The sequence below is a fragment of the Tursiops truncatus genome, chromosome 15 (genome assembly GCF_011762595.2).
Source record: "Tursiops truncatus isolate mTurTru1 chromosome 15, mTurTru1.mat.Y, whole genome shotgun sequence".
Taxonomy (NCBI): Eukaryota; Metazoa; Chordata; class Mammalia; order Artiodactyla; family Delphinidae; genus Tursiops; species Tursiops truncatus.
Window position 1 is genome coordinate 64,359,354 of NC_047048.1, and position 27,957 is coordinate 64,387,310.

Sequence of the window (27,957 nt, forward strand, 5' to 3'; positions counted from 1 at the left end):
TCAGCTCTGTCCACCCAGCTCTTTGAACAGCGGTATGTGGCAAAATGACTCATGTCCTTAGGGGCCAGTGTGACACCTTAATTCAGCCCGATACAGAAGCCTTTTAAATCAGAAAAGAGCCTTGGTGATAAGTTTTAAATACGTTAAAACCACAACAGTTTATGCCCCGGCACATTGAAACAAGAGAAGAAAATAATTGCTTTATGAAGATTAAAATGGGGTAGGACAGGTGGCAGAAGAAGGTTGTTGTTAGCGTGCTGGCTGTATAACAGTTTTCTCCTCTGCTGCCGCAGAAAACCCTTTTCTGCCCTCCTCCCGCACCCCCGAGGAGGACTCTTCTGTAACCACCACAGCCTCCCGGAGCTCTTCCTCCTAAGTATGAGGTCCATGATCTTCCCCCCAGAAACTGTGTCGGGCTTTACAGAGGCCCCCAGCAGGGAGCACTGCTCAGTGGCCCGCATCACGTCCAGACAAGAACCAGACAAACTTAGGTTCACACAAATGGTCAGGTCCCCCCGCAATGGCAGCTTGCTGGCAGCTTGACTTTAGAACCTGGCTTAGAAGCAAATTTAAGTGTCACGTAGGTATTTCTCATTGATTTAACTTTATTAGAACTTGGGTGATTTCAGCCACATAAAGGTCAATAAGAAAAGGTCAGAATTGCTTTCACCTTTGGAAGTTCACAATTTCAGACGTGCCCTACTTTCTCCTCTCCAGAACTTTTGGTGGAAGAATGTAACACAATAGTGTTAGCCCCCACCGTGCGGCTGCCAGTTAAGTTGGTCAGATCAGAGAGAGACTTGCTCAGAGACTGTTATGGGCGGGAGAGTCCCACGTCTACTCCCTGCCTGAGACTCCATAGAGCTCTCTGAGTGCCTCACCGTGGATACCGGCCCCAGCGTGCTCCCTGCCCCGCCTGTGGCCGTCCAGATTCCGCTAGAGCTTCCCTTAGCACCAGCAGTGGCCACTGGCTCACTTCTCTGCCCCTCCAGCAGCCTGAACTTGGTGGCTCTGCACTGCATCTGAGAAAGAGCCAGGACTCAGCTGTTTTCTCTGAGCAGAGCCCTGTTCCCTCAGAGCAGCCCGTCCAGGCCCCAGGGAGCCAAAAGGCTGTCCTCTGCTGAGTTCACTCTTTTCTGGAAGTTGCCCACACAAGATGAACAAGATTAAGGAGAGATGGGAGTGGAAACCGTTTGATTTAGGTCCTGCTCAGCGGGAGTTCCTAGTCTGGAAGGCTAACATTGTGTACACTTTCTGGGGAGGAAGACCATGGTTCTCATCCCACCCTCCATTCTATATAGAAAGTCACAGCCCACTCTGTTGCCGTCTTCCTGAGTCCTAGAGCAAGCTCTGCCCCTGGGGAAAACGATGACTCTAACAGAAGCTCTGGTCGGGTGTTTGCCATTTCTTTCCTCAGCTTATTTCTCTTCTTACTGTCCTTTCTTGACTCTCAAACCCTCTTTCCTTTGGCAGGATCGCTGCAGAGCAGAGCAGTAGATTGGCAAAATATAGGACACTACGGTAAAGATGAAGGGCGACTCATCCCAGGAGCAGGGCCCCTTTCCATCTTGCCCACCTCATGCATGTCAGTTATTTATCTGATTTTCAGCACACTTGTTCCTCCCCATCCCTCCCTAAGCCGAAACTGAATTCTGAGGCCATTTCCCCACTTCCTGGACCAAGCTGTAACTGGACCAGGGCAAAAGCCAAAGCCCCCTGAGTTAGCCCAGCTGATGGTAACTGCAGCAGAGCAGCTCTGACCTGGCTTTGACTGTAAGGCTCCATCCTCCCGTGTGTCCCACGGGGTACTTTATAGACACAGCCCCTCTCTGTGTTCAGAGGAGAACAGAGTTGAGGATAGACAGATTCAACCTTGGACTTCTTAAAAGGGGACACCCCCCCCCCATTCAGGACATCTAAATTCATTAAATGATGGTCCCATGGCAAATCCTGGCACACCTTGTCACTGTTCTAGGCCTTTTTGTAATATTAACCTCTGATTGGGCCAAACAGTGTGGTTTGGTGAGACACTAAATTTTGAAGACTGATGGCCACAGATCAAAGCCAGCATCATCAAAACCCAGGTTCCTAGAGCTCAGGATATATGGTTCAGGGCAGCTCCCTGTGTGACTAAAATGTCAAGTGAAATATCACCCGTTCTCCATTGTGTCAGTCCTAGGATGAGGATGGGAGTGGAGGAAGGTGAAGGGAGGCAAGGAGAAGAGAGTGTCTGATGCTTCACTGATCAGCTCCTTTAGACCAAGGATTGGCAGAAGTTTTCTAGAAAGAGCCAGATAGTACTTAGGCTTTGCAGGCCATACGGTCTCTGTTACAACTACTCAACTCTGCCACTATAATGTGCGAGCAGCCATAGACCACGTAAACAAACCCGCATGGCCATGTTCCAATGAAACTTTGTTTACAGAAGCAGGTGGTGGGCTGCATCTGGCCCGTGGGGCACAGTTTGTTGACCCCTGTACTAGACCAACAAAGAGGAGGGAGGTATTTGAGTTTTCAAGTCATGTTCCCTCTCGTCCTTTGCCATGGAAATGGCTTTCCCTGCCAAAGCAACAAAGCCGTCTAATTTTCACTCCTCTGAAAATAGGAGAAATCAACAAAAGCGTAGAATGTAGAGCCTTTCCACTGACGTGTGAACATAAGCTGGAACATCTAGTTCTCAACACAGGCTTGCTCAGAGACGACTTGCTCAGAAAACGACTACATTTGTTTTGGTTTTGTTTTTTCAGGATTAATTCATATACAGTAAAATTCACCCTTGTTAGTGTACAATTCTGTGAATCTTGAAAGATGTAGTAGACAGTCTCGTAAACACTACCTCAGCCAAGGTACAAACTTATTTCCACACTCCAGTGAGCTCCTGTGTCTCTTTGTGGTCTGTCCCTTCTCCCCACCCGCCATTCCTTAGCCTTATCCATTTGGTTTTGTCCTGAATTACAGTTGCTCTCGCTGAGATTTGTTTTCAGAACTAGTCCTTTCTGCTAAGTATTGAGCTCTTTAATTCTTTAAAACTAACTGGATTCGTTTTGTTTTTCTTGATTTTTAGATAGTCTGCCCCCCCCCCCCGCTACCCCCAAACCATACTGCTTGAGAAAGAGGAAAGTCACTTGATCATTTGGACATTTGGGACTTCCTGAGGTTGGGACCTTGTCTTTTAGAGGAAAGTCCCTAGTAGCCAAGTGTTTTTGATCTGAGAACAGGTATTGATTTGATCAGGCGTAACAGAGGGCTAATTTCTTAGCTAAGATGGAGGCTTGTGGGTCACCACCCTTTCTGCTGTTCTTATTTCATAATTAACGGTGTCCTCTCTGCATGAACGTTTCGAAACACACATACTTTTTTTTTCTTTTTTGGCCGCCCCACGTGGCTTGTGGGATCTTAGTTCCCCGACCAGGGATCGAACCTGTGCCCCCTGCAGTGGAAGCTCGGAGTCCTAACTACTGGACTGCCAGGGAATTCCTGGAACACACACCTGGGAACCTCTGAATGCTGGCAGAGAATTAGGGGCACTCACTTTGGCCCTCAGGATGAGTTCCATGCCTGTGCATGCGTGCCCCTTGGAACTGTTGATTAATTGGTTTGGAGCCTGCCATTCTGCAAGACCGCCTTGTCATCACATCAGCCCTCACCACTGGGGACAGCTGCCTGCTGAGGACGGCATGTGTGTGAGCACCTTGCTTCTGCTCACCAGAACCATCTGAATCACTTACTTGGTGCTGTCATCCTCTGGCTGCACAGTGTCTGTCCAGATAGTCATTTCCCTTCTTGTGTTTCCCCGTCACTTCCTGGAGTCTAGGGGGGGGCAGCTGTGGAGAAAGAAGGAATAAAGAGAGTTAGTGTTTATCCCCTCAAACTTTTTCTGTGAGCTGAGTCCAGTTTCTGAGAATCATTCTTTCTTAAGTTTAGACATCGAGTCTGATCACTGACAAGAACATGACCACGCGATAGGAATATGGTGCAGATTTCTGTACCGAAAGGTCAGAATGTCATCTTCCAAGCTACGTGAGGGCATGTGTTGTTTGGCAGACCTGGAGTCCGGGAAATTGAAGACGAGCATTCTTCTATTCATCCAGTTGAAATGTACAGTGTCTTTTTGGCCTTGTACTGTGAGAGGTGTGCCTGGAATTACCTCATCTTGTGTTTTCACATACCACACTTACTTAGGTATCATCAGGTGTGTTTCATTGATTATTTAAGATGTTGTCAGCTTCAGTTCGAGCTATCTGTCTTATATTCTTTTGTGAAATGAGATGGGGCATAAATAAATAGAATTAATAGATGAATGAAAAAAATAGATGAATGATTGTTCCCTTATAAATGGGATCTCCTAGTACCTTGGTCTCTCTGTTGTCACCAGTTAGGAGCTGCAACCCTGAATTGAAATATTCAATAATTTTGTGTTTGTCTCCATTTTCTTTCAGAACAGCACATTAATTCCAGGAAAAAGAAGGAGATTCTGAAAGCTTAAGTGAATATCAAGAGAAGGAGTCAAGAATAATTCATAGTTTGAGAAGAGGAATGAAAAAAACCCTTTATTTAAAAAGAAAAAAGTCAAAATCGTTTTGCTTGTTTTTCTATTTCCCCAACACAGAGCAGGTACCTGTGAGCCCAGATACTCTGTTTCTTTGGCATGGGGCCCTAGCAAGATGCTGTGAATATTCTAACTTACCCACATGTTGCATTGAAAAGTTGAAATCTGTAATTAATCTGTTACGCAATAAAGAGAATAATAGGAATGAAGACCTGAGAGTTTCTTCCGGTACTTTGGGGCTGATTGGATTCCCAGGGCACATAACATGAGGCCTTCGTTGGGAAGTATGCTTGACACAGTGGCCGGGGTGTTTCTCCAGGACGTTTTACGTTGGTCCTTCTCACCTCTTTCTTTCTTTCTTTTTTTTTTTTTTTTGCCGCATAGCATAGCATGTGGGAGCTTAGTTCCCCGACCAGGGATCGGACTCGTGCCCCCTGTCACCTCTTTCTTAGCAGAGCTGAGGATTACCTGGAAAAGCCAGCATCCTTTCTTCATCTCCAGCACTGGGTACCAACTATGTCCTGTCGATATCTGAAGACCCCCCTGCTTTTGCCTGGAAAGTTTGGTCTTGGTGTGCAGTGGGGAAGGGAAGGGATTATCTTAAAAGAAGGCTGAGCCCATGAGCTATCTTAGGTTCTTAGAGGGACACATGCATCTCAAGAATGCCCCTTTGGAAGTTGTGCCCGGGATGACCATTACGTGGAGGTTATACGATATCACTTAGAGAAGTAATATTGAGCAGTGTGTTTATGTGTGCAGACTTCAGTGTTGGGCAAGCCTACTGTTACCACTTACACGCTGAAGGACTTTGGGCAAGTGGCTTAATGTCTCTAAGCCTCCTTTTTTTTCTTCCGTAGAAGATAATACAGTACCTCCTCATATGGCTGAAAGAGTTTCATGAATCTGAAGTGCTTGGCTCAGTGCTTGGCATCTGTCCTAATTGGCCCATAGTTATGTACTTTGGCTCATTGCCTCTACTTCTATTAATTGAAATATAATAGTAGATAACTTTTGAAATGCAGGTAATTCTAGGAGTATTTATTGAGTTTGGGGGGTAGAAATTATTTTAATCAGATTGCTTTCCAGCGTAGCTGGACTTGCCCCTTCAAAATGGGGATTTTAACTGGGGAAAGAGGAAAGGAGATTCTGGAACTTTGGCTGGTTCTGAATGGGACTCTGCAGGGGAGCGGTTGATACGGGCAATAACAGGGGTGCCTCTAAGATAGGAAGGAGACCTCACCTTTCCCAGAGGTTGCAAACCGGTGGCCCATGTTTTATTTGATCCATAGTGTTCTTTGGTTTTTTTTAATTGAGTGAGTTGCTAACATTTACAAATTGAGAAAATTCATATAAAAATCCAATTTGGGGAGTTCCCTGGTGGCACAGTGGTTAAGAATCCGCCTGCCAGTGCAGGGGACATGGGTTTGAGCCCTGGTCCGGGAGGATCCCACATGCCACGGAGCAGCTAAGCCTGCGAGCCACAACTACTGAGCCCGCAGGCCACAACCACTGAAGCCTGCACACCTAGAGCCCGTGCTCCTCAACAAGAGAAGCCACCGCAATGAGTAGCCCACGCACTGCAGCAAAGATTAGCCCCCGCTCGTCGCAACTAGAGAAAGCCTGTGTGCAGCCACGAAGACCCAGCGCAGCCAAAGATAAATAAATTTATAAAAATAAGTAAAATAAATAAATTTATTTAAAAAAAATCCAATTGGGGGTTTGGGATTCTCTGGAAAAAGAAAATCAGAGCCGGCAACATTGGGCCTGATTCCTGTATGACAACAATCAGCTGAAGCTGAATAGCATCTGCTGCCTTTGGGTTGGGCCTGCACTCTCCAGTCTGCCACAGTCCTGCCCCCACGGGTTCCGCCTACTCTGGCATCGGTCCTCCCACCAACTTCTCGCGATTGGTACCTGCCTGGCTCCTGTAGACGTATGACTGAAAGCCTTGCTTTTAAATTTTAGCTTCTTATCCCGCCCTGATGGGAAAAGGTGATGTTGGTCTCCAACTGCTGTTGGGTGGCTCCTAGTGTCCCTGCTTATGGGTGCTGGGACCTCAGCAGCTCAGAGTAGTGGGGAAGGGAGGAGAACAGGAGACCCACCCACCTGGCACTGTCGCACCTGTAACCAGACCTGTATAGTTCTGGAAAACAGACTGGTTGAGGCCTGCTGGACAGAGGTGTAGAGAAGGGACAGTAGGGCCTGAGCATAGAAGTGCAGTGGCTGGAGGGCAGGAGATCAGGAAACAGCTTCCTAGAGAAGGGACTGGCAGGGCTCGGGGCGCCATGGCCGGTTCAGGGCTGGCCTGCAGACCTAGAGGAGCTGGAGAATAAAGCACAGCAGACGTTTGCTACATGCCAGGCTCTGTGCTTGGTCCAGCTGTGGCAGTGAGCAAGACAGATTGTTCCCTGCCCTTGGTTCACTTATATCCCAGAGGGGACAAGGGAAAGGGAGCAGAGTAATCACAAATCTGAAAAGGAATATTTATCCAGAGGGGTTGGGAAGGCTAAGCTGACAATCGAAAGAAAAGAGGCAGTCTTTGCAGAGCTGGGGAAGAACATTCTAGGCAGAGCAGCAACATACGCAAAGGTTCTTGAGGCAAGAGCTTGGCGTATCTGAACTGAAAGCAGGCCAGAGTAACTAGGGCGGAGCTAGCAAGGAAGAGAGTATCCTTGGAAGCCATAACAAATATGGATTTTAAGGGCCATGGTAAAGGGGATAGATTTTATTTTCAGACTGACAGCAAATTAAGGGAACTTGAATTTTATGCTGAGATACAGCAGAGGCAGAAACAGCTCGTATGCTGTCTTTCTGGCCCTTCCCACTGGGAGAAGCCTCTTGAAGGCTGCGGGAGAGAGTCCGCCTGCTTGTAGCCTCGTGGTAGGTCTGGGGAGGCTGCAGTTGAGAACAGGCCTAATGAAATCCACTGGATTTGTTGCTCAAATTATTTGCTACTAGCAAAGATGCTTTGCTTGACCAAACTTTAGTCAGGATCCTGAAATTTCTCCTACACCCATCTGTACTCTTTCTTTTAAAATCTAGTTTTAGCAAGAATCCTTCTAAGCAGTTTAACCAGACCCTCCCACCTCCATGTCTGATCACCCTGATATGTGGTCAGATTCCTCACCCTCCACCATCTCCCAGGTGATGTCTGATCTTCCTGGCCTATCTTCAGCCAGAATCCTGTTAGGTCAGCTTAACTAGAATCCCCTTACCCCTGATGTATCTTCTTGGTAAGTTTCCATCCACTGTTCCCCACCCTGCTCCTTGGCTGTCAGTTCCCACTAGACCATGCTGTATTCAGAATTGAGCTCACATCTATATGAGGTCTCTTTCCCCCTATTGCAGAAGTCCTGAATAAAATCTGTTTTTACCTCTTTAACTGCTGTGCAGCTCTGGTTTTCATTTGACACCACAGTAGTGCCTGGGCCTTGCTTTCTCTATAAAGAGTACTCAGCACAGCAGGTCAGAGTCCAACTGACCTTTCTTCAACCCCCTGAGCCTTAGTTTCTTATCGGTAAAAACGGGATAATACCTCTGAGGGCTTTATAAGGATTAAATGAGGTCACATCCAAAACACAGACTACAGTGCCTGGCACTGACATTGACTCAGAGTTTTCTTGGATTAGTATAGATATTACCATTGTTATTTCCTGTGTGTCGTTGGCAGGAGCCCAGTAAGCAGTTTGTACCAGGTCCATGTTTCTTTGTTGGTTGGTCGAATTCACTTGCTTCCCCAGCTGTCATTTCCTGGAGGGCCTGGAGGCTTGAAACAATACAGGAGCACTGTCCTGGAATCAGGAGTCTGTTACGAGCTTTGCCCCCTCCGGGCTGTAGGACCTCTTACCTCTGCTCTGCCCTCCCCCAAGGGCTGTGGTAGGGAGCACATGAAGCAATGGATGGGAAACCCCTTTGTGAATTTTAATATAAACATAAAGGATTATCATAGCAACAAGTCCCCCATTGATTAGAGCATTTCTTTAGGGGAAAAAAATAATAGCACTCCATCTTAAGTGGGACCCCCCAAAGGAATGGGAAGCTCCCAGTCCCTCTGTGGGGAGGGTTTAAGTCCTGTAAGCTGCCATTAGTGTCATAGTTAATGGAGATAAAGCATCGGAATTGTTGCCATCACGGTCTTTTCCTTTATAACGGCATTCACCTCGAAAACCACAAGTAGCAGCGGGGCCCAGTGCTCGTTATTTCATTTGAAAAACTCATTGGAAGTTGAGAGAGCCCTCAGTCTTTGCTTTTGTTGGGACAGGCGGAGGAAAGAGATGAGCAGGTGGGTCTGGGGGAAGGAAGGGGGGGCTCGGGCTGGCCTGGCGAAACCACCATTCAGCAGCCTCCTCCTTTGTTCTCCTTCCTTGGCAGGTTCTCGGCCAGCCCGCTCAGCTTGGTTGAAGTGGACCGCGGCCCTCAAAGGCCAGCCTTCTCTTCTGAAGGGGGCTTTTGTTGCCCATTGTTGGTATTGTCTCCTCCACGGAGCCATGGTGGCCCCCCGCAGAGCATTTCCCACGCTTCACATTCTTTCTTGGAGGGCAAACTGGGGGCTCCCAGAGAGAGCAGGTGGTCTGAACCGGGTGAAGCCCTGAGCTGGCTTTACAGCCCTGGTGTGGGAGACGGGCCCACGGGATGCGGGTCCAGCACTGTGTGTGCCAGGTCGGAAAAGGCCGGAGATGGGACTGCTCACCTCTGAGTCCCCATCAACTCTGAGATGCTACAGATCTTCTTGTACTTTTAATCCAAACACACCCATCATCCAGACGTTTCACTTTTTTTTCTTTTTTTAGATTTAATCTACTTATAGTAAGATGCCCAAATCTTAAGTGTATAGCTCAATGAAATTTTACATCTAACTACGCTAGTGTAACCATTACCCAAGTCAAAATATGGAATGTTTTGATCCCCTCTCGGAAAGTTCAGAGTCTAAGAAGAGGCTATGTGTGGGGTGCTGTGTGGTGGTGTAGGTGATGTGTGTGGGTATCTGGCCCAGGTAAAACTGTTCATGAATAGAAAAAGTTGGGTAATCACTGACATAGGTACATCTGGTCAGTGGCTTCAGCTCTCTGCTTCCCTTTATAGCAAAACTTCTTCAAAGAATTGTCTCTACCAGTGCTGTCCAATAGAAATGTAATGCAAGCCCCATAGGTGATTTAAAATTTTCTAGTAACCATAACAAATAAGTAAGAAACAGGTGAAATTCAATTTTAATATATTTTATTTAACCCAATCTATTCAAAATATTATTTTAACATGTAATCAATACAAAAAACCTTACTGAGATATTTTGTATTCTTTTTTCATACTGTCTTTGAAATCCACTTAAAGTACATCTCAGATGATATTAGCCACCTTTCAGGTGTTCAGCAGCCATATGTGTTCAGTGGCCACCATATTGGGCAGCCAGGTCTATACTCATCAGCTCTGACTCCTCTCCTGCCATTTTCTCTCTTTTTTTTTTTTTTTAAGATTTTTTGGATGTGAACCATTTTTTCAAAGTCTTTATTGAATTTGTTACAATATTGCTTCTGTTTTATGTTTTGGCTTTTTGGCCATGAGGCACATGTGGGATCTTAGCTCTCCGACCAGGGATCAAACCTGCACCCCCTGCATTGGAAGGCGAAGTCTTAACCACCGGACCGCCAGGGAATTCCCCTACCATTTGCTCTTGAACCCACTCGAGTCAGACTTTTGCCTCCACCATCGGCCCAATTTGTTCTTGCCAAGGTCATCAGTGGTTTCCATGGTCACTTTCATGTTCAGTTCTCAACTGACTTGACCCATCAGCGGCATTTGGTACCGTAGATCATTCCCTTCTCAAAACGCTTTCTCCGGTTGGCTTCTGGAATTTCCCTCTTGTAGTTTTCCTGTCATCTCACTGCCTGTTCCTTCTCAGTCTCCTTTGCTGGTTCCTCATCTTTCCTCCCAGCTTTCAATGTGGGGTGCCCCTGGGTAGTCCTTGGACATCTGCTCTTTCTGTTCCTCTTCCTTAGTGATCTAACCTACTCTCCTCACTTTAATGACCATCTAAAGGGTGACGGCTACCAAACCAAACCGGCTGACCAGACCTCTCTCCTGGCTCCAGACTTGTACACCCAGGTGCCTACTCAACATCCTCACTGGAGCCTTTAAGGGGCGTCTCAGACTCAGTATGTCTAAACCCAAACTCCCAATACCCGCGCCCCCCACCGCCAAAGCTCGTAAATGGCAACTCCATCCTTCCAGTTGCTCAGGCCAAAAACTTTGGAGTCATTCTTGACTCCTCTCCAATCCCCACACCGTATCCATCAGCAAATGAGTTCTACCCTAAGAATGTATCCAGCATCTGACCCTTTCTCAGAGTGACATTAAATACAAGTCAGGGGCTTCCCTGGTGGCACAGTGGTTGAGAGTCCGCCTGCTGATGCAGGGGACGCGGGTTCGTGCCCCGGTCCAGGAAGATCCCACATGCCGCGGAGCGGCTGGGCCTGTGAGCCATGGCTGCTGAGCCTGTGCGTCCGGAGCCTGTGCTCCGCAACGGGAGAGGCCACAACAGTGAGGGGCCCGTGTACCGCAAAAAAAAAAAAAAAAAAAAAAAAAAAAGAGTTACCATTAAATACAAGTCAGATCACGTCGTTCTGCTTAAACTCTGCGATGGCTCCCATCTCACCAAGGGTGAGATTTTTAAGTCCTTACCATGGCCTCCAAGGGTCAGATGAGCTGGCTTCCCGCTCCCTCTTGGCCTCCTTTCCTTCACCCACAGCCTCGCTGTGCTCTAGCCGCACTGACCTTCTGCTCCTCCTCCCTTCACACTCTTGCCTCAGGGCCTTTGTGTTGGGTTTTCGCTCTGCTTGGAATGTTCTTCACCCACATATTGTCAAGGCCAACTCTTGAGGGACTTTACTCAAATGTCCCTCATCAGAGAGGCCTTCCCTAACCACCACACCGCATATTCACTAGAGATAAAATAATCCCCTCCCACACTCCCATCCCATTAATTTTTTCCCTTTGCAATCGCCACCATCTTACATATTCTATACATACGAACCTTCAAGTCGTGAGCTTTCAAATATGTGAACATGCGTTTGTATGTCCAGTCACGTAAGCTAGTTCAAGTGTCTGGCGTACATTGTCACGTGTGTGCATCCTCTATAAGTGGTTGCTTTTTTTTTTTTTTTTTTTTTTTTGCGGTACACGGGCCTCTCATTGTTGTGGCCTCTCCTGTTGCGGAGCACAGGCTCCGGACGCGCAGGCTCAGCGGCCATGGCTCACGGGCCCAGCCGCTCCGCGGCATGTGGGATCTTCCCGGACCGGGGCACGAACCCGTGTCCCCTGCATCGGCAGGCGGACTCTCAACCACTGCGCCACCAGGGAAGTCCGGTTGTGCTTTTGTGTACTTTGCTGTGCAGTACTGTATAGAGTACAGTAGTTCAGTATCTTTATTTCAAACGCAGGATGTCCGGGAGCAAGCGTAAAAGCAGCGGTGATGTAGCGGGTACGGCTAAGAAGCACCAGCTGTGGTACTGTACTACTGTACTTTTCAAGGTATTGTACTGTAAAATTTAAAATGTTTTCTTTATTTTTTTGTGCTTGTTTGTTCTTTACGTATTATTTGTGTGAGAAGTATTATAAACCTATTACAGTGCAGTACTCTATAGCTCTATAGGCTAACTTTGTTGGACATGAACAAATTGGGCTTACGAATGCGCTCTCAGAACGGAACTCTTTCGTATGCAGGGAACTTACTGTATTTACTTGTTTTTATTATACTTTCCCGTTTTTTTTTTTAACATCTTTATTGGAGTATAATTGCTTTACAATATTGTGTTAGTTTCTGCTTTATAACAGAGTGAATCAGCTATACATACACATATATCCCCATATCCCCTCCCTCTTGCATCTCTTTCCCACCCTCCCTATCCCAACCCTCTAGGTGGTCACAAAACACCAAGCTGATCTCCCTGTGCTATGCGGCTGCTTCCCACTAGCTGTCTATTTTACGTTTGGTAGTGTATATATGTCCGTGCTACTCTCTCACTTCGTCCCAGCTTACCCTTCCCCCTCCCTGTGTTCTAGAATATAAGCTCTATGAGGTCAGGGACTTTGTTTGCTCACAACTGTATTCCCAGTGCCTAGAACAGCACTTGGCACATAGTGGGAGCTCTAGAAATATTTGTTGAATGAATCAATGGTATTGCTCATAGGTGAACAAAGTCACCAGTGGATGAAGGATGACTTTCGCCCAGAGTAGACAAATATGGCTAAGAGCCCGGTTCTGGGCTGGACCCCCTGGGTTTGAATCCCAGCTCTCTCCTTGCCAGCGGTGACCATGGCAATTCAGTTCACCCTTCTGTGCCTCAGTTCCTCGTCTGTGAGATGCAAAGGATGCCAATACCTCCCATTAGGCTGTGTGAGGAGCGCATGGGATTCTACACGTGAAGCTGCCCGGTTGACACTGAGTGTTTGGTAAGTGTTAGCTTTTTTTTTTTTAATATCTTGTAATACCACTTTGGGAAATGTAACTATGTAAAACATGAAAAATTAGGTTGAAGATAAAAGAAAAATGGAAATGCAGACCAGTATGGGGGAATTTTATTGTATTTATAAAGGAAAAGGTAGGTCAGAAATGAAATAGGATTAATCGGATGCTGTTGTGTCTCAGCTGCAGGGAGCAGGAAACATATGCAGAACCTTCATCCTTGGGAATTCCTGTCGCAGAAAGGAAGATAAATCTCAGTCTGGGGGCACTGGAGTAAAGGCAAGACGGGACAGGACAGCCGGAATAAGGGTGATGGAGACTCCGGTGTTAAGACTGACTATCTGGGTCCCAAAAGGACCTCAGTCTTAGCCCCAGTTCTCCCAACCTACTCCCAGTGAGATCCTGGGCAGTCACTTGCCTGTGTAGAAGCTGCTTCTAATCCCCAGACAGGGTTAGATTAGGTTATTCTTTCCAGCATACACATTCACCACACCCTTTACATCTCTTACCATTTATCACACATTAAATAATCCACCGTACAAGTAATTAATTTCTGTCTGCCTCAGTGTGTTATAAATTCCATGTGAGCAGAGACCATGGCTGTCTCATCCACTGCTGTCCCCCCAGCCCAGAGGCTGGCCATCTTTGGATGATTTTTAAGGGATGGGAAGGTGGATAAATCTGAACTTGTTTCCTTATAGGACTGTTACGTGGACACAAAGTGTGGTTAGTGCAAAAGGATGCCATCTGCCAAATCATTCTACTCTGCACTCGTAGGGTGTAAGAACTCATTCTGCTGTTATGTTTTCTCAGGCCCACTGTGATGTCCTGGTATTTGCAGCAGTTGAGCTGGAGGGGGAACAATGGCTGGAGCAGCCCCCAGGCCCCTTCCTGCTGCTCTATGACTTCGAGCTCTGTGAAGCCTCTGGCTTTTAACCTGCAGGAACAAAGCCTGCATTCTTAGGACTCGGCCCTCCTTAGGGCCATTCTGCCCCACTGGGGCCTGGTGGGAGTCATAAAGCAGGTGAATGATGACCTAATCCCAGCGTGAGAGGCACAGGGGAGGCATTATTCTTAGGGGCATTTTTTAAAAGAATTCTAGCCTTCGGGACCTTGGCGGTGATTGGAGCGAACCCACTCCCTTCACAGAGGAGGGAACTGGGAAGCTGACTTGCTCTGTGCGGAGAGTTGGCAGCAGAACCAGACCTGGGCCTCAGGTGTCCATCCTGCCTCCCAGGCTGGTTCCTGCCCCTCCTGCACTCTTCCTGTCACCCTGCTGCTGCTTGCATCTCCCCAGGACTGTACTTGGTGAGATCTCTGAGCTCTTGGTGTTTAATTAGGCTGGGAAGAAGGTGAGGGGGCACACGGAGAGCTCTGCTGGGAACTGAATTTGCTTAATAGTTTGGTCCAGAAGTGCCTGGCAGAGTCGTGCTGGGACACGTTTGTGCTCACAGTTCAAAGTCAGGCTCTAAAATATAGCAGTTTCTCCAAACAGTAGTGTCATTTGGGGAAACTGTCTGCGAAGTGGAGTTCATGTGAAGCGCTCCAGGGAAGAAAGGCAGGTCTTGGGCCTGCCTGGTCCCTGACTTGGGGCCAGATGCTGCCCCTTCTTTGCCTCAGTTTTCCTCCTCTGTAAAATGGGAAAACTCATTCCTGATCTCCCCTGACTCCTACTGGGATTGTGGGGGTCAGGGAGAGGGGAACTGACTGTCACTCCCGTCTCTCCCTCTCACGAGCGCTGCTCACACTTGTCCACCCGAGGGTGTTGGGAGGGGCTGGTCTTCCTTTGGCTTTACAGTTTTATGAACTTGGTAAGGGATCCAGGGCACGCCTCCTACTACATCAGCATCAGAGTCCCCTGGGACCCTTGTTAAGATGATTTAGATTCCTGGATCCTATCCCAGAACTGTTGAGTAACGTTTCTGGACACAGACACCGAGCCTGGCCTCTGGCTACACACTGGAGATGCAGCAATGGACAAGACCAGTCTCTGTCGCACATTTTCTCCCCTTCTTCCGGTTCTTGATGTGTGGAAGGAGGGACCCCATTCCCAGTTTGCTTGGTAGAGCCCCACACCTTTGGAGATGAGGAGTTTCTTTCCTTTTCCAGCCCACGCTCTGGGAAAGAAACCTCTGAGGTCCCTAAACACACACACACACACATGCACACATGCACATGCACGCACACACACACACATACACACGTATTCCCACCTGTGCTCCTGCAGCAGGGTCACCAGGATGTTCTCCAATGCCATCTGCTTTTGGTCTGCCCACATGCTGTCCACCTGACGGCCAAGCCGTACCTTTGCTCCTTGCTCCTGGTTTCTCTCTCTATTCGATTAGAAAAAGAGAAAAAACTGAGATTGCTACTTGAATAGGACGCAGAGAGGCCTGCGAAAGGCCAGGGCAAAGTTAACAGAGCAGGGTGCGTCCCTCTGCCTATTCCAATATCTGGCATAGACTCTTGCACCCAACTGAATTAGACTCAGTGACATTTAAGAAGACAGTATCTATAGGAGTGAAGACAATAGACTATGAAACACATATCTTCCTACAGACGACTTATTAATTACAAAGGAGAAAATGTCAACTTTACAGAGGAGAAACCTGGCAAACATCATGCTAGCCAAGTGATCAAAGTTACCATCACCAATGGGACAAATTGACATCACGTGCCTCCTGATAGGATGCACTGAGAAGGACGTAACATCACTTCTTTTGCATAACATGAATGTAATCATGAGAAAGCACCAGGCAAGTCCAATATGAGGGACATTCTATAAAGAACTGGCCTTTACTAATCAAAAATGGCAATGTCACAAAAGACTGAAGAACTGGTCCAGATTGAAAGAAACTAAAGAGACATGACAACTATGATGCCACCTGTGATGCTGGATTGGGTCCTGGATGAGGAACATCTAGTTGGGGACAACTGGTGAAATTTGAATATGGACTCTAAGTGATAATTATACTGTGATTATGTAAGAGAGTGTCCTTTAATTAGATACTAGGAGACACACAGAAGTAGTTAAGGATAAAGGGTCATGATGACTGCAATCCACTCTCAAATGGCTCAGCAAAATAATAATAATATGTATTATTATTTGGGTTTGTGTGTGTATGTCTAGATACAAAGTAAGCAAATATAATAAAAATATTAGGAACTGTTAACTACAGGGAAGGGAATGTGAAAGCCCTTTGTACTATTGCTGCAACTTCTCTGTAAGTTTGGAATTTTTTCAAAATAAAAACTAAAAAGTGGGGCTTCCCTGGTGGCACAGTGGTTAAGAATCCACCTGCCAATGCAGGGAACATGGGTTTGAGTCCTGGTCCGAGAAGATCCCACATGCCGCGGAGCAACTAAGCTCATGCGCCACAGCTACTGAGCCTGCGCTACAGAGCCCGCGAGCCACAACTACTGAAGCCCGCGCACCTAGAGCCCATGCTCTGCAACAAGAGAAGCCACCGCAATGAGAAGCCCATGCACCGCAACGAAGAGTAGCCCCCACTCGTCACAACTAGAGGAAGCCCATGCGCAGCAATGAAGACCCAACACAGCCAAAAATAAATAAATTAATAAAATTTTAAAAAACAAACAAAAAACTAAAAAGTGTTCAGGCTGTAGAGTCAGGCTGTTTGAATGCTAACTCTGCCACTCTTTGGTGTGTGTCCTTTAGAAGCTATTAATGTAGCTTCTGTACGATGGGGGTAAGAGAACCTGCTTTGTAGAGTTGTTGGAAAGAGCACATAAGAAGCTAAGAATAGGGACTTACCTGGTGGTCCAGTGGTTAAGACTTCACGCTCCTAATGCAGGGGGCCCTGAGTTCGATCCCTGGTCAGGGAACTAGATCCCGCATGCTGCAACTATAAGATCCCACATGCTGCAACTAAAAGATTCCCACATACCGCAACTAAGGGTTTTCTTGCCACAGCTAAAGATCTCGTGTGCTGCAACTGAGACCCGGCACAGCCAAATAAATAAATAAATACTAAAAGAAAAATCAAAAGAAACTAAGAATAATGGCTAACACTACCAAGGGCTTACTCTGTGCCCAGCACTGTGCTGGGTGTGTGCAAATGTCCCAGGGTAAAGTCTTTGTTTCTGGCAGAGCCACAGTCAAGTGGTGACTACCACTGGTGTTGTCACTGTTGGAGCCCATCACAGAGACAAGCACATAGTGGGTGCTCAGTGATCATTTATTAGTTAAGCGTAAGCTGAGGTTTGACATTGGAGCCCTTCTGCTATGGCGAGTCCAGAAATGACAGATGCTGTGCAAGGGGAGAGACCAAACTTGGTCCCTCCAAACCGCGATGCACTTGGGGTATGGGAAGAAGTCACGAGAACGTCAGCTCACCCCTGCTGCCTGCTCATGATGTCCTGGAGAAGCTTGCGGGCAGACAGCTGGGCCAGCACCTTCCGGTAGCTGTTGGTAAAGATGGCGTCTGCGTACCTCGGCATCCTAGTGGAAGGAGTCAGAGGTCAAAAGGCAGGGTGGGAGGCCCAGGAGGGCTGTGCTCACGGGGTCTCTATAAGGTCCTTCTGTGGCCTGTCCCCAGAGAGAGCTGGAACCTGGGCTGAGTGACCTCTCTGGGGCTCAGAGTCTGCCTCCCTCCCAGAGATGAGTAGTGGAGGCTGCCCGAGGAGATAGCTGGGGACCAGCTGGTGGCTTGATTCTGCACCCCCTAAGTAGCAACCCTGGCAGGGCTGGCTTTGGGGTGGCAGGAATACAGCAGGCCCTGTTGTCAGGACTGCTTACCTGAGGGGCTGGGAGGGTGGGGAGCCGTGGGAGCCGCTGCTGAGGGTGAGGGTCACGAGGAAGAACACCCAGAGCAGCATCCTTCACCCCTGTGCTGGCACCTGGGGAGTGACAGGAAGAAAAGGTCAGGTGAAGCCATAGCCACTGGGATGTCTTTTGCTGGGTGGGCCCAGCCCTGGGCTTGGCTCCATGCAAGTTTGGCCCTTGTCTTTTGGAAGCTGTTGGGTAGGAAAAGGAACCCAGACACACCCGGGTTCAAGTTCTGCCTCTGATAGTCACAAGCTCTGACCTCATTTTTTCCATCTGTAAAATGGGCATGATAAGGCTACTCTGCTGACCTCACAGGGTTGAACATAAAATGAATGACAATGGTGAAACTGCCCCTCCTTGTAAGGCCTTATACATGGGATTCAGGCCTCAGCAAGGAACAGGGGAGGAGCAAGCACCTTCCCCTAGTCACCTAAGTCACCCACCAGCCCAGTGTGGCACTGACGGTATTGAACAGGGCTAACAGCTCAGGCTCTGAGTCAGACAAATCTGAGTTCACATCTGGGCTCTGCCGTCAGTAGCTGTGCATCCAGGACTAGTGGCTTCTCCTTTCTGGACCTCAGTTTCTCTATCCATAAAATGGAGTCAATAACTACACCTACTGCATAGGGTCCTTGTGAGTATGAGGTGAGATGAGGCACCTGAAGTGAGCGCTTGGCACGTGGGCAATTCTCCACACACCTCTGCTCCGACGACCTAATGCTCAGGGAGCAGGCTGTCCTGATTTTGTGAGGAGTCGGAGGAAAGGGAGGAAGGCTATACATCTTGCTCCAGATGCTTAGATTTTGCCCTGGAAGAGGCCAGGGAGCTTGGGGAGCCTGTGAGGCAGAATCATCTCATAGATCACGTAATTGTTCTTCATTGGGGCCTGCTGACACCGTGCTCGGCAATTAGGGGAAGAACAGTCTACAGGGAGAGAGCTGCCTCGGCTGGGGCGGTGCCCCTACTGTCAGACCATGGTGTGGAAATGGCTGGCCTCGGAGTAACTCAGCCATCTCAGATCTGGGTCTTCTCATCTCCCAGGGGCACCCCCTCTCAGCAGGATGTGCCCTCCATGGGGATACAGACCCCTCCGGAGGCTCAGCCAGCCCCTGGGAGGGCAGGACCCCTCATGTTCCACCATCTCCCCGCATCACTCCATGTCCAGCTGGTCCTTCTGAGGAGGGGTTTCCGGCAGGCAGGGCTAGCCCTGAGGGAATCCACTTCCTTTCCCGGGCTCACTTGCCCTCTCAGGGCATCACCCCTCTTCTCCCAGACACTGGGGTCTCGACTAACCCAGGGATGCCCTGAGACTCCAGGAAGCACCTTGGGGACTGCTCAATGCTGCCCGAGACCCCTGCACCTCCAGAGCTGGAGGGAGCAGCCAGCCAGGCCTCAATCATCAGCCCCTCTTTGACGTGCACCCCTTCATCCTCCCCGTCCAAAGACAATCCTCCAGTTTCAGCTCAAACACTTGCTGCTGCTGAGTGACAGGGAGCTCACTACTCTAAGCCAGTCTGTCTTATTTCCAGGCAGCTTTTCCTTTTAGGAAGTTTTTCTCGTTGCACCAAGTCCAAGTCCCCTTATCCTGCAAATACTTGTTAAGCGTTTACTATTCTGCTAAGGATTGGGGCTAGAGAAAAGATGAGACCGCGGTGTCGGCCCCACGGGCTGCCCCTTTGACATCCACCTGCCGTGCCTCCCAGGCCTTCTGCGCCTTCATCAACACGACAAGCCCTTTAGGTGCGTTTTGCATCTGATTTAGAACTTGACCCCCCAGACCAAGGATCTTCAGTCTTCTGTCCTCATCACACACTATCACACCTGGCCCCCCTTTCCCGACCTGGTCCACTGCTGGAGTTTCCTAAGTAAGGAGATCTTTGGAGGCAAAGGGGTCTCCTTGACATGACCACTGTTCTTCTGTCTCCCAGCTGCATCCTGGGATTTCTCGTGTTCTTTCCTGCTGATCTTGTAATGACCTGAGCACATCCAGGCCCCCAGTTACCTCACTCACCCCTCCGAAGCCCGTGACACCTCACCCCCTCCAGAGCGAAGCCCTAACCCCTGTTTTTGGCCTAAGCTCCACGTCAGCCTCCCCACCCGCTGCCCCTTCTCCCGGGGCTGGCACAAGTGATTCCCAGCCCCTGTGCCCAGCCGGCCCGCACAGCCCACCCTCACACTCGCCCTCGGGAACAGGTATCACGACCTCCAATTTTACAGCCAAGGAAATGAGCCCAGAGAGGAGAAGGGCCTTTCTCCATGGTCCTCCATCAAATTAGTTTCGGACTGGGCACTTCAGAACGGGCCTCCTGATCCGCACGGCAGCCTCTCAGAAACAAGCCCTTATTCACAAGACTCCCTATTCATGGGGTGCTTCAGAATTCATCACCTGCACATGGGAAACAGTTCTGAGAAGACTGAAAGCTTTTGCTCTTTGTTACTGGTCTCTGGGGAAGAAACAAGGGGGACAAACAGGAACACCTGCTTGGTTGGCGTGTCCCTGTGCACATCCGATGGTTTTAGGGAGTTGAAAATAACCCGATAGTGGCAGACTTTGGGGGGCAAGTCATAGTAAATCCAGTAACCCGTGGTCATGCAGAAGGAGACTGGGCAACTGCATAATCTGGTCAACCAAGAGGCACAAGATTTGCCATAAACAGCTTGCCCCAGGGATGGGTCAAGCCACCACTGTAACCTCTGGGGTATGAGAACCTAATCCATGGAGTGGCAAAATCCCATTAGACAAAGAGGGAAAGCAACAAGAATTATCCAGTTTCTGGTATGATGAGAATAGAGGTTGTGTCACTAGGACTAAAATAGCTGTTGGCAGGCATCTTCCACCTGGCCAGTCTAAGGAGCTAGAATTCACTGAATTAAATCGAGCATGAGTCTGAGAGCACCACTGACACCCCCTTGATGGCTCCAAAGGCATTTTAGGGTTTATCATCTATCATGATGAGTATCAGTTAGCTCTGCGCAGTGCTTACAAACTAATTCTGTGATGAGATATATTTGAGGTCGTCTGGACTCAGGATAAATGGGCATTTGATTACATCAGTTGACACTTCTTGCCAGACTTCATGCCAGGATTGCTAAAGGAATTCTGCAGATGAACCTTCAGCTAACAGCAGAGGTCAGGTCTCAAGTGCCAAATTAGCAAGGCCATGTTTGAGCTCCTGGAAAAAAATCTTTTACCTTTCTTAAATATTCTGCTGTGTAATTTAAGAACCCCAAAGCATTGGCGTCCTGATTCAGTTTATAAACTGTTTCACCGATAGGGTTCCGAGTCGAAGGAGATCTAAGTTTTTCATGAGGAAGCATCTTGAATGGTCATTCAAAAGAGTGACACCCCATCTCCTTCCAGAAAGGGTTTGAGATGGTTTATGGTAAAAGTTACAAGTACTTCAGGACCATTAAAGCCCGGGTCGAGAGACGAGCGTGGGGGTAATGGAGTGCTCCAAGGGTAGATAATTGTGTCTAAAACCTAGAGTAAGGAGCGCGGCTGCAATTGAGCAAGAAAGCAAAACGTTATCAATTTCCAGGCAATTATGCTGAATCGGTTCTGAGCGATCGGTACGCGGTATTGATTTGCACAGCCACTTGGTTCCTTTCTGGTCCATGGCAGAATCCCGTGCTTGACAGGAGAATCTAGCCAGGTGATGTCTTGCCCCAGAAGCCCACCTGTACACCCTCGAAGGAGCACTGCACTGAGACCTCATCTGCCCCAGACAGACACCTGGCACGTGTCTGCTGCCACCTCTCCAGGGACTGAGGTCCACGCATTCGAGATAACCTCAAAATGACACCCACCGTCAAAAGCATATTCCAGAGCCCCTAGCGAGGGGCCTAAAATGTACTCACCAGTCCACGGGCAAAGAGGATGGCAGTGGCCTCTTGGATGTGGTGTCTCTGAGTTGCTCTCAACTTTCGCACCCCCATCCAGCCCAGCCCCCGGGGCCACCCCCTCTCACCTCCGAGGTGGTGGGTCTCCCTCTGCTCTGAGACGTTGCTCCGGCTCCACGGGCCCCCGCGCTCGGCGTTTGCTCCAGCGGCTGCGTGGCGCTCCCATCATTTATACCTTCATTTTCCCCAGCGTTGTCAGCGTCAGAGAATCAATTACTCACAAGTCCACCAAAGGATCATTTTTAGCATCACACTGACGAACCCTAATAGGGGAAAGAGGTTTTGCCCCTTGCAAATTAAGGCTTGTAATGAACATTCCCTTTATCTTTGATAGAACAGACAGAGCGGAAAGTTATATTATTCCAAGAGGAACAGAGAGTCTAATACTGCTCCTCTAATAATTGGAGTACTCCTTACAGTGAAACACCAAGGGTTCATTTACTCTCTGAGATAAATGAGCCTTTTAAAAGTTCATATAATCTTGTTTTGTCCGTGTGCAACTTTATTTCACTTCAGGGCAGTCAACTTTACAGACTAAGTGTTTTGTGTTTTTCTCCCCTTAGTGAGGAGAGTTGTTTGCGGTTTCCCTTATCCAATTATCAGGATTTTCCTCTATTTGACTTAACCCACTGTGGTCACAGACTGGTGTAGGCAGCTAGCCCGGGGGGCACCCATAGTCGCGTGTCGGAGCAGCCAGACGTAGATAGTTGCCTCAGAGGTGTGTGAAGTGAGAGGGAAGAGACGAAAATCTTGGGACAGCGGTGTTTCCAGATTTCTCTAGCCTATAGCTAAAGAATCTTCAAGAACGGCATGAAAGTGCGCGAGGCAGAAGCTCTGGTTTCCCATACGGCTGTTGTCGAGGAGTGGAAATAGCCCTAAGGTAAGAGTCCAGACACCTGCTGTCCCTCCTATGCCTGTCCATCACGACCTCGGTGACCCTCAGCAAGCTACTTCTACCCTCCAAGCCTCAGCTTCTATACCATCAATTCCCACTTGCACCCCCAGCGAAACAGCAGAGAACAGTAGCTTTCAAACTTTTAAAAGAGTTTGAACATGGATTTTCTTCGGAAATCTTCTATGAAAGTGCAGTATATAAAACAGATTTTTTTAAACGGGGCTGCTCTGGTCGAAGAATGGAGACTGGAGACTGTCTTTGCCTGCCCCTGGGCAACTCTACGGTTCACATTTAGAACCAGTAATGTCTGAAGGAACCTCCTAGCAGTGACATTTGTGATCCAGTTTCTTAGCTTGCACTGAGCCATGTTCTTGGTAAACATGGGTTGTTCCCCAGAGAAGCAGGGACTGAGTGTCATGTCGCCCTGAAGGCCCGGACACAAAGTGGTCAGGTCAGGCCAGATCTCCAGGGACTAAGAATAGTCTGACAGGTCACAGCAGCAGGTGGTAGATGGAGGAGTTGGGAGCCCCCAGGGCAATGGGTCAGAAGGTGTGGGGTTATCTCAGCCAGCACAAGGTGGGGACCACAGAGAGCTGGGCGCCCAGAATGGACACAAGGCCAGGGGACAGATATAGGACACACAGAATTGGCTGAAGAAACCATGGGACTCAGAATTCAACCCCAGCTGAAGCTCTGCGCCAGAGATTGAGCTAAAGACTTCATGCTTGATCTCAGCTTCCTAATCTGTAAAGTGGGAGTGAAGCTCATGAGGCTGTTGGGTGAGGATTAAATGTGACAGTGGATAAGGTACAGACCTGGAATAGAGTAAGTCTCATAAATTAGCTCTTACTGCTGCTGTCGTTGTTGTTGTTATAAATGAGGAAACAGGCACAAAGAGGCTGCCCACTTTCCCACAGTCACACAGCTGGGCAGCGGTAGAGCCAGGACTCAAAGATTTCTGACTTGCAAATTCAGTGCTCCACAACAAGCTAATGTTTCATGGTCCACCAATTCTTATTTTCCTACTTTTTTTTTTTTAAAGAACTTTAATGGTTTTATTGAAGTACAATTCACACATCATAAAAGTCATCTGTTTGAAGTCTACGGTTCAATGAGTTTTCATAAGTTTATCCAGTTGTGCCACCATCTCCTCAGGCAGGTAGACCTAGAGAGGGACACACTAAGTGTTTAATTGCTCTGAGCCTCAGTTACCACATCTGTACAATGGGCACCATAATACCTGCCTCCCCAGGTTGTTGTGAGGATCAGAAATATGCTTGTAAAGTGTCTGGTACACTTGGCCAGTGTCAGCTGTTACTGTAGTTCTTATGATCAGAGCTGAGCTCTGAAAGCCAGAAAGGGAGAGCTGGGAGCCATCCTGGGTGATGAGCTTAACTTGCTGTAAATTCTTAAACCCATCAAGGAAGAGGCTGAAGGGAGGAAGCCAGGACGAGCCTTGAGACTGAGAGCCCAGCCCCCTCCACCAGTTCCGTCCTCATCCTCCGAGAGGGGTGGGAACAGCTCGCTCACCACCCGGCTCTCTTCCCAGGACGGGTTTTCATCCAGCGTTAATTAGCGAGATCGGGCCTGTGTGTAAGGGTTGGGGGCTTGAGCTGTGGAAAGAAAGCGCCCCAGAGAAAGGCTGGCTTTAAAAGGCTCCAAAAGGCTGGGGCAGTGAGGCTCCACTGAGAGACAAGCCGTGCATTTGTGTTGCAAATTTGCAGTGTGCTGGAGCCAGCCATTCAAAGAGGGTGATGCTGAAGGCGAGGGGCTTGGGGGTGGGGAGGACAGAGGAAGTCGACAAAGGGGGCCTGTCCGAGGGCCTCAGACCCTGCTTTGTAAAAGCTGCTTTCATTGCCCTCCCTGGATGATGGCAGCGTTCCCAGCCCGAGGCCACCGTGCAGGGACTGAAGGCCTGGACCCCAGACTCCCAGATTCCCTTGACGCCCCCTGCCCCCCACTCCGCGCCTTCTGGGACTGTTTTTATGGAGTCAGCGGCAGCAGATGGCACAGGAGTGCTCATGATGCTGTGTCAGAGTGAGGGGCTAGTGGTTGGCCTTGCTGGGTGGCCTGAGGCAACGTGACGCGACTTCCCTGAGCCTCAGTTTCCCCTTCTGTGAAACAGGGCCAGTGGGGTCCTTTCTCCTACTTCACGTCCTACCCAAGCAGAAGGGCCTGTGATTGGAGGGTGATCCAATCACCATTAGAAGTTCATCTCTTTCTGGAAAAGTCTGCATTTGGGAAGGTCATTGGAAGAGTTCTTTTTAAGAGGTAAAGTCGATTATACTTAGCAAATCAGTTAAGTGACTCTGGGTTGCTCAGAAATGTTACTCGCATGAGTATTTTAAACAGTCACCTTGCTTGGAATCTTGGGGCCTGCCCCAAATCAGTTATTATGGCTGTGAGTCAGGTTGGTTTTCTGGGTTGGTAGACACAGTGCAGGTGCCAGGCATGAGGCACAGGAAGGCTGTTCCCAGCTGATCCTTCAGGCAAGCTCTCCTTGGTGAAGATCTATGTGACCACCCTTCAAAGCACCCTTTGGATCCCGCCTCTGCAAGAAGCATTCCCTACTGGTCTTGCCTTGTGATTCACAGATTTTTTATGTGGTAAAGCAACTCCTTCTCTGAGACCCTTGGGATGTCTGGGACCAGATCTGATTCGTAACTGAACCCCCCAAAGCTTTTAATTTCTTCCAGCTTTATTGAGATATAGTTGACATATATAAAACTTTCTAATCAAAGTGCCGTCCCTAGACCAGGGGTATCAGCAGCTTGTTAGAAATGCAGAATCTTAGGCTCCACCCTAGATGACTGAATCAGAGGCCAAATTCCCTTTTGTTCCAGGATTCTAAAGGCATCGGGCACCTAAGATGGTCTCGGAACGCCCTGGGGTTCTCCAACCAGGGAGGAGGGCCATGGCCGCAGGCAACCAGGAGATGTCGCTCTTCCCTAGTCATTGGCCGTGTCGGGCTTTGCGAAGAAAGCCAGAGGCCCCAAAGCCAGGGCTTTGTCCGTTTTGAAAGCCTAGGAGCACCGAGGGGTCCAGGTCAATTACATCCACCAGGCCATCCTCTCCTCAGCCACCCAGGCTCCCCATCTTTCTCTGCCCAGTTCCTGCCCTGGGTTCTCACCTGTGTTTCCAGTTAGGAGAGGCTGTGTGATCCCCAAGCCCAGCCCCTGCCCCAGGATCCCCAGGAGGAAGCCCAAAGGAGAAAACGCAGCCCTTGGAGCCTCCCTAAGGCCTGGCTCATCAGGCAAGAACGTGGCCGGGTGAGGACGAAGACATCTTTTGGGAGGCCCCTTCTCACTTGGAGTCTGAGTTGTTGCATCTCAGTGACAACAGGACTTGCAGACACAGAGAGAGAAAGTCGAGTGTCTATAGGAAAAACCCAAGGCCCGCCTGGCACTCTAGTTTCCAGTTTCCCATCTGAAATCGGTGCCCAGTGCCAGGGGCGGGGTTATGGCTTCACTTCCCCTCTGTGGTTACAGTGCAGTTAAGGGAGCTCCATTAGCCATGGATGCAGCAAACCTGGCCAAAGAGCCCTTACTCCAGACTGGAAGCAGAATTGCTGGGGTTTCCCTCTGGGGCCAAAGCTCCCCATCTGGCCATATCCTCCTGGCCTTCCCTCATCCTGCATCATTTTTTCTCTGAACATCCAGGCTACAGAGCAGAAGGAAGATCTGTATCCACACTCAGCATCACCCTTGGAGCTGGAATTCTCCTCTAACCTGGGAATCCATCCCTAACGGATGGCGGAGACTTGGCTTCCTAAGTCCTGTCATTCCAGCCTCTGGGTCAGCCCCACTCAGCGCCACCCAATCGTTTACAGGAATCTAGTTGTCCTGGGTCACAGCAGCATAGGAGTATCATCTCTTGATGCTTACCATGTGCTAGTCATGTAACATACATGATCTTCAATAACCTTAAGGGTTAGGAGCATAAAGTGATCTCATTTTATGGTGGAAGAAGCCATTGGGCTTGGAGCCATTGGGTAAATTGTCCAACCTCACACAGACAGTAAATGGGGAAGCCAGGGCTAGAAGCGGCACCCGTCTCCCTCCAGACAAGCCTTACTGCCCTCGCTCCAGCAGTGCTACCGGCTACCCCAGCCTCAGCATTTTTTGGGACCATGCTGTGTGGCTTGTGGGAATCTTAGTTCCCCGACCAGGGATCGAACCCGGGTCCTCGGCAGTGAAAGTGCAGAGTCCTAACCACTGGACCTCCAGGGAATTTTCCAGACTCAGCATCTGACGGCTGATTTCTGCCAGCTCCTTGTGACAGATATCAGATTTCCTTTGAGCAGTATCAGTAGGCTCTCTGTGGACCCTGTGAGGTGGAATGATAAGTGTGATAAGTGAGGATTTCCTATGGCTGATGCCAGGGAAGTTGTGATGGGAGATGGCCCTGTACTTTTCACATGGCACTCATCATGGTGACAGTGACATTTCTGATTAGTATCAGAACTTTGGTGATTTCAGCAGTGAACCTGGAACCAAAAGTCCTGGGCTCACATCGGACCCGATTCACACGTCCTTTAGGTTAGAGATGGTCTCAGGCACACACAGGCTTTCCAGAATACTAATCAACAATGAAAATTCATCATTAGTTTATTTACATATTTCATCATTCATTTCAGGCTCTCATCTTTCCTTTGATAATTCATCCATCAGACATCATTGTAGTAAAACCTTGCCGGGAGCTAAGCATTATGTTTGAGATCCAGGAGCCAAGAAATGGTAAGATACAATTTAAGTTAATTAATATTTATCAAGTGCCTGCTGGGTGCCATTCACTGTGTCGGGGGCTCCAGGCATTCTGGGGACTTGCTTTGGTGGAGATTTCATTCTAGCTGGGAAGGCAGGCAGGCAGCAAACACATAATTACATACAGTGTGATACACACGGTCTACAATAGAGGTGTGTGCCTGGTGCTATAGGAGCAGAGTGGGTGGGGAATTCACTCTGCTGGGGAGGAGGAGAGGCTTTGCAGAGGAGCTGACATTTAGGCTAGGCCTCGGAGAGACGGGAAGCGTTGATACAGCATGAACAGAGGCCTGGAGGCACGATCCAGGCAAGCAGCTTGCTGTGGCTAGAGTGAGGATGCTCAGCTTTTGTGTGCTTTGGGCCTAGACCCCCCGATGCAGTTGTCTGGGGTAGGGCCCAGGGTTCTGCATTTTCCACCAAGGCCCCAGATGATTATGGTGCAGAGGTGAGAGATGGCAGTCTGAGAAACCCAGGCCTAGTGCTTCCTCTGCAGGGAATGCAGAGGACGATTCTGGAACCATAAGTGGAGGCCAAGCTGTGCAGGGTGTCAAATACCTTGCTAAGGAATTTGGGCCTTTTCTCTTCTCAGCGGAGAGAGCCCAT

At 48.8% G+C, this 27,957-nt stretch overlaps 2 protein-coding genes across 6 annotated transcripts in view; one reads left to right on the forward strand and one right to left on the reverse strand.

Moving 5' to 3' along the window:
- The window catches only part of RPN2 (ribophorin II), a 53,968-nt gene extending 49,210 nt beyond the window's left edge, over positions 1 to 4,758 (forward strand). For 2 of the 5 annotated variants that reach the window (XM_073792977.1, XM_004313911.4), the window contains one exon: positions 4,440 to 4,758. In XM_073792977.1, coding sequence (XP_073649078.1) covers positions 4,440 to 4,486 — 47 coding nt within the window. In that variant the 3' untranslated portion in view covers positions 4,487 to 4,758. Of the gene's footprint in view, positions 1 to 1,473; positions 1,586 to 3,919; positions 4,193 to 4,439 lie in introns of all 5 variants that reach the window. The other 3 variants (XR_002179538.3, XR_012326285.1, XM_004313910.4) reach the window with 3 other exon arrangements.
- A 9,517-nt stretch (positions 4,759 to 14,275) lies between these two features.
- Positions 14,276 to 17,846, reverse strand: GHRH (growth hormone releasing hormone). Its single transcript, XM_073793306.1, has 4 exons — positions 17,767 to 17,846; positions 17,365 to 17,469; positions 15,221 to 15,340; positions 14,276 to 14,348 (listed from the first exon to the last, which is right to left on the reverse strand). The coding sequence occupies exons 1-4, from the start codon at positions 17,844 to 17,846 to the stop codon at positions 14,276 to 14,278; spliced, it is 378 nt and encodes a 125-aa protein (XP_073649407.1).
- Positions 17,847 to 27,957: the final 10,111 nt, after the last annotated feature.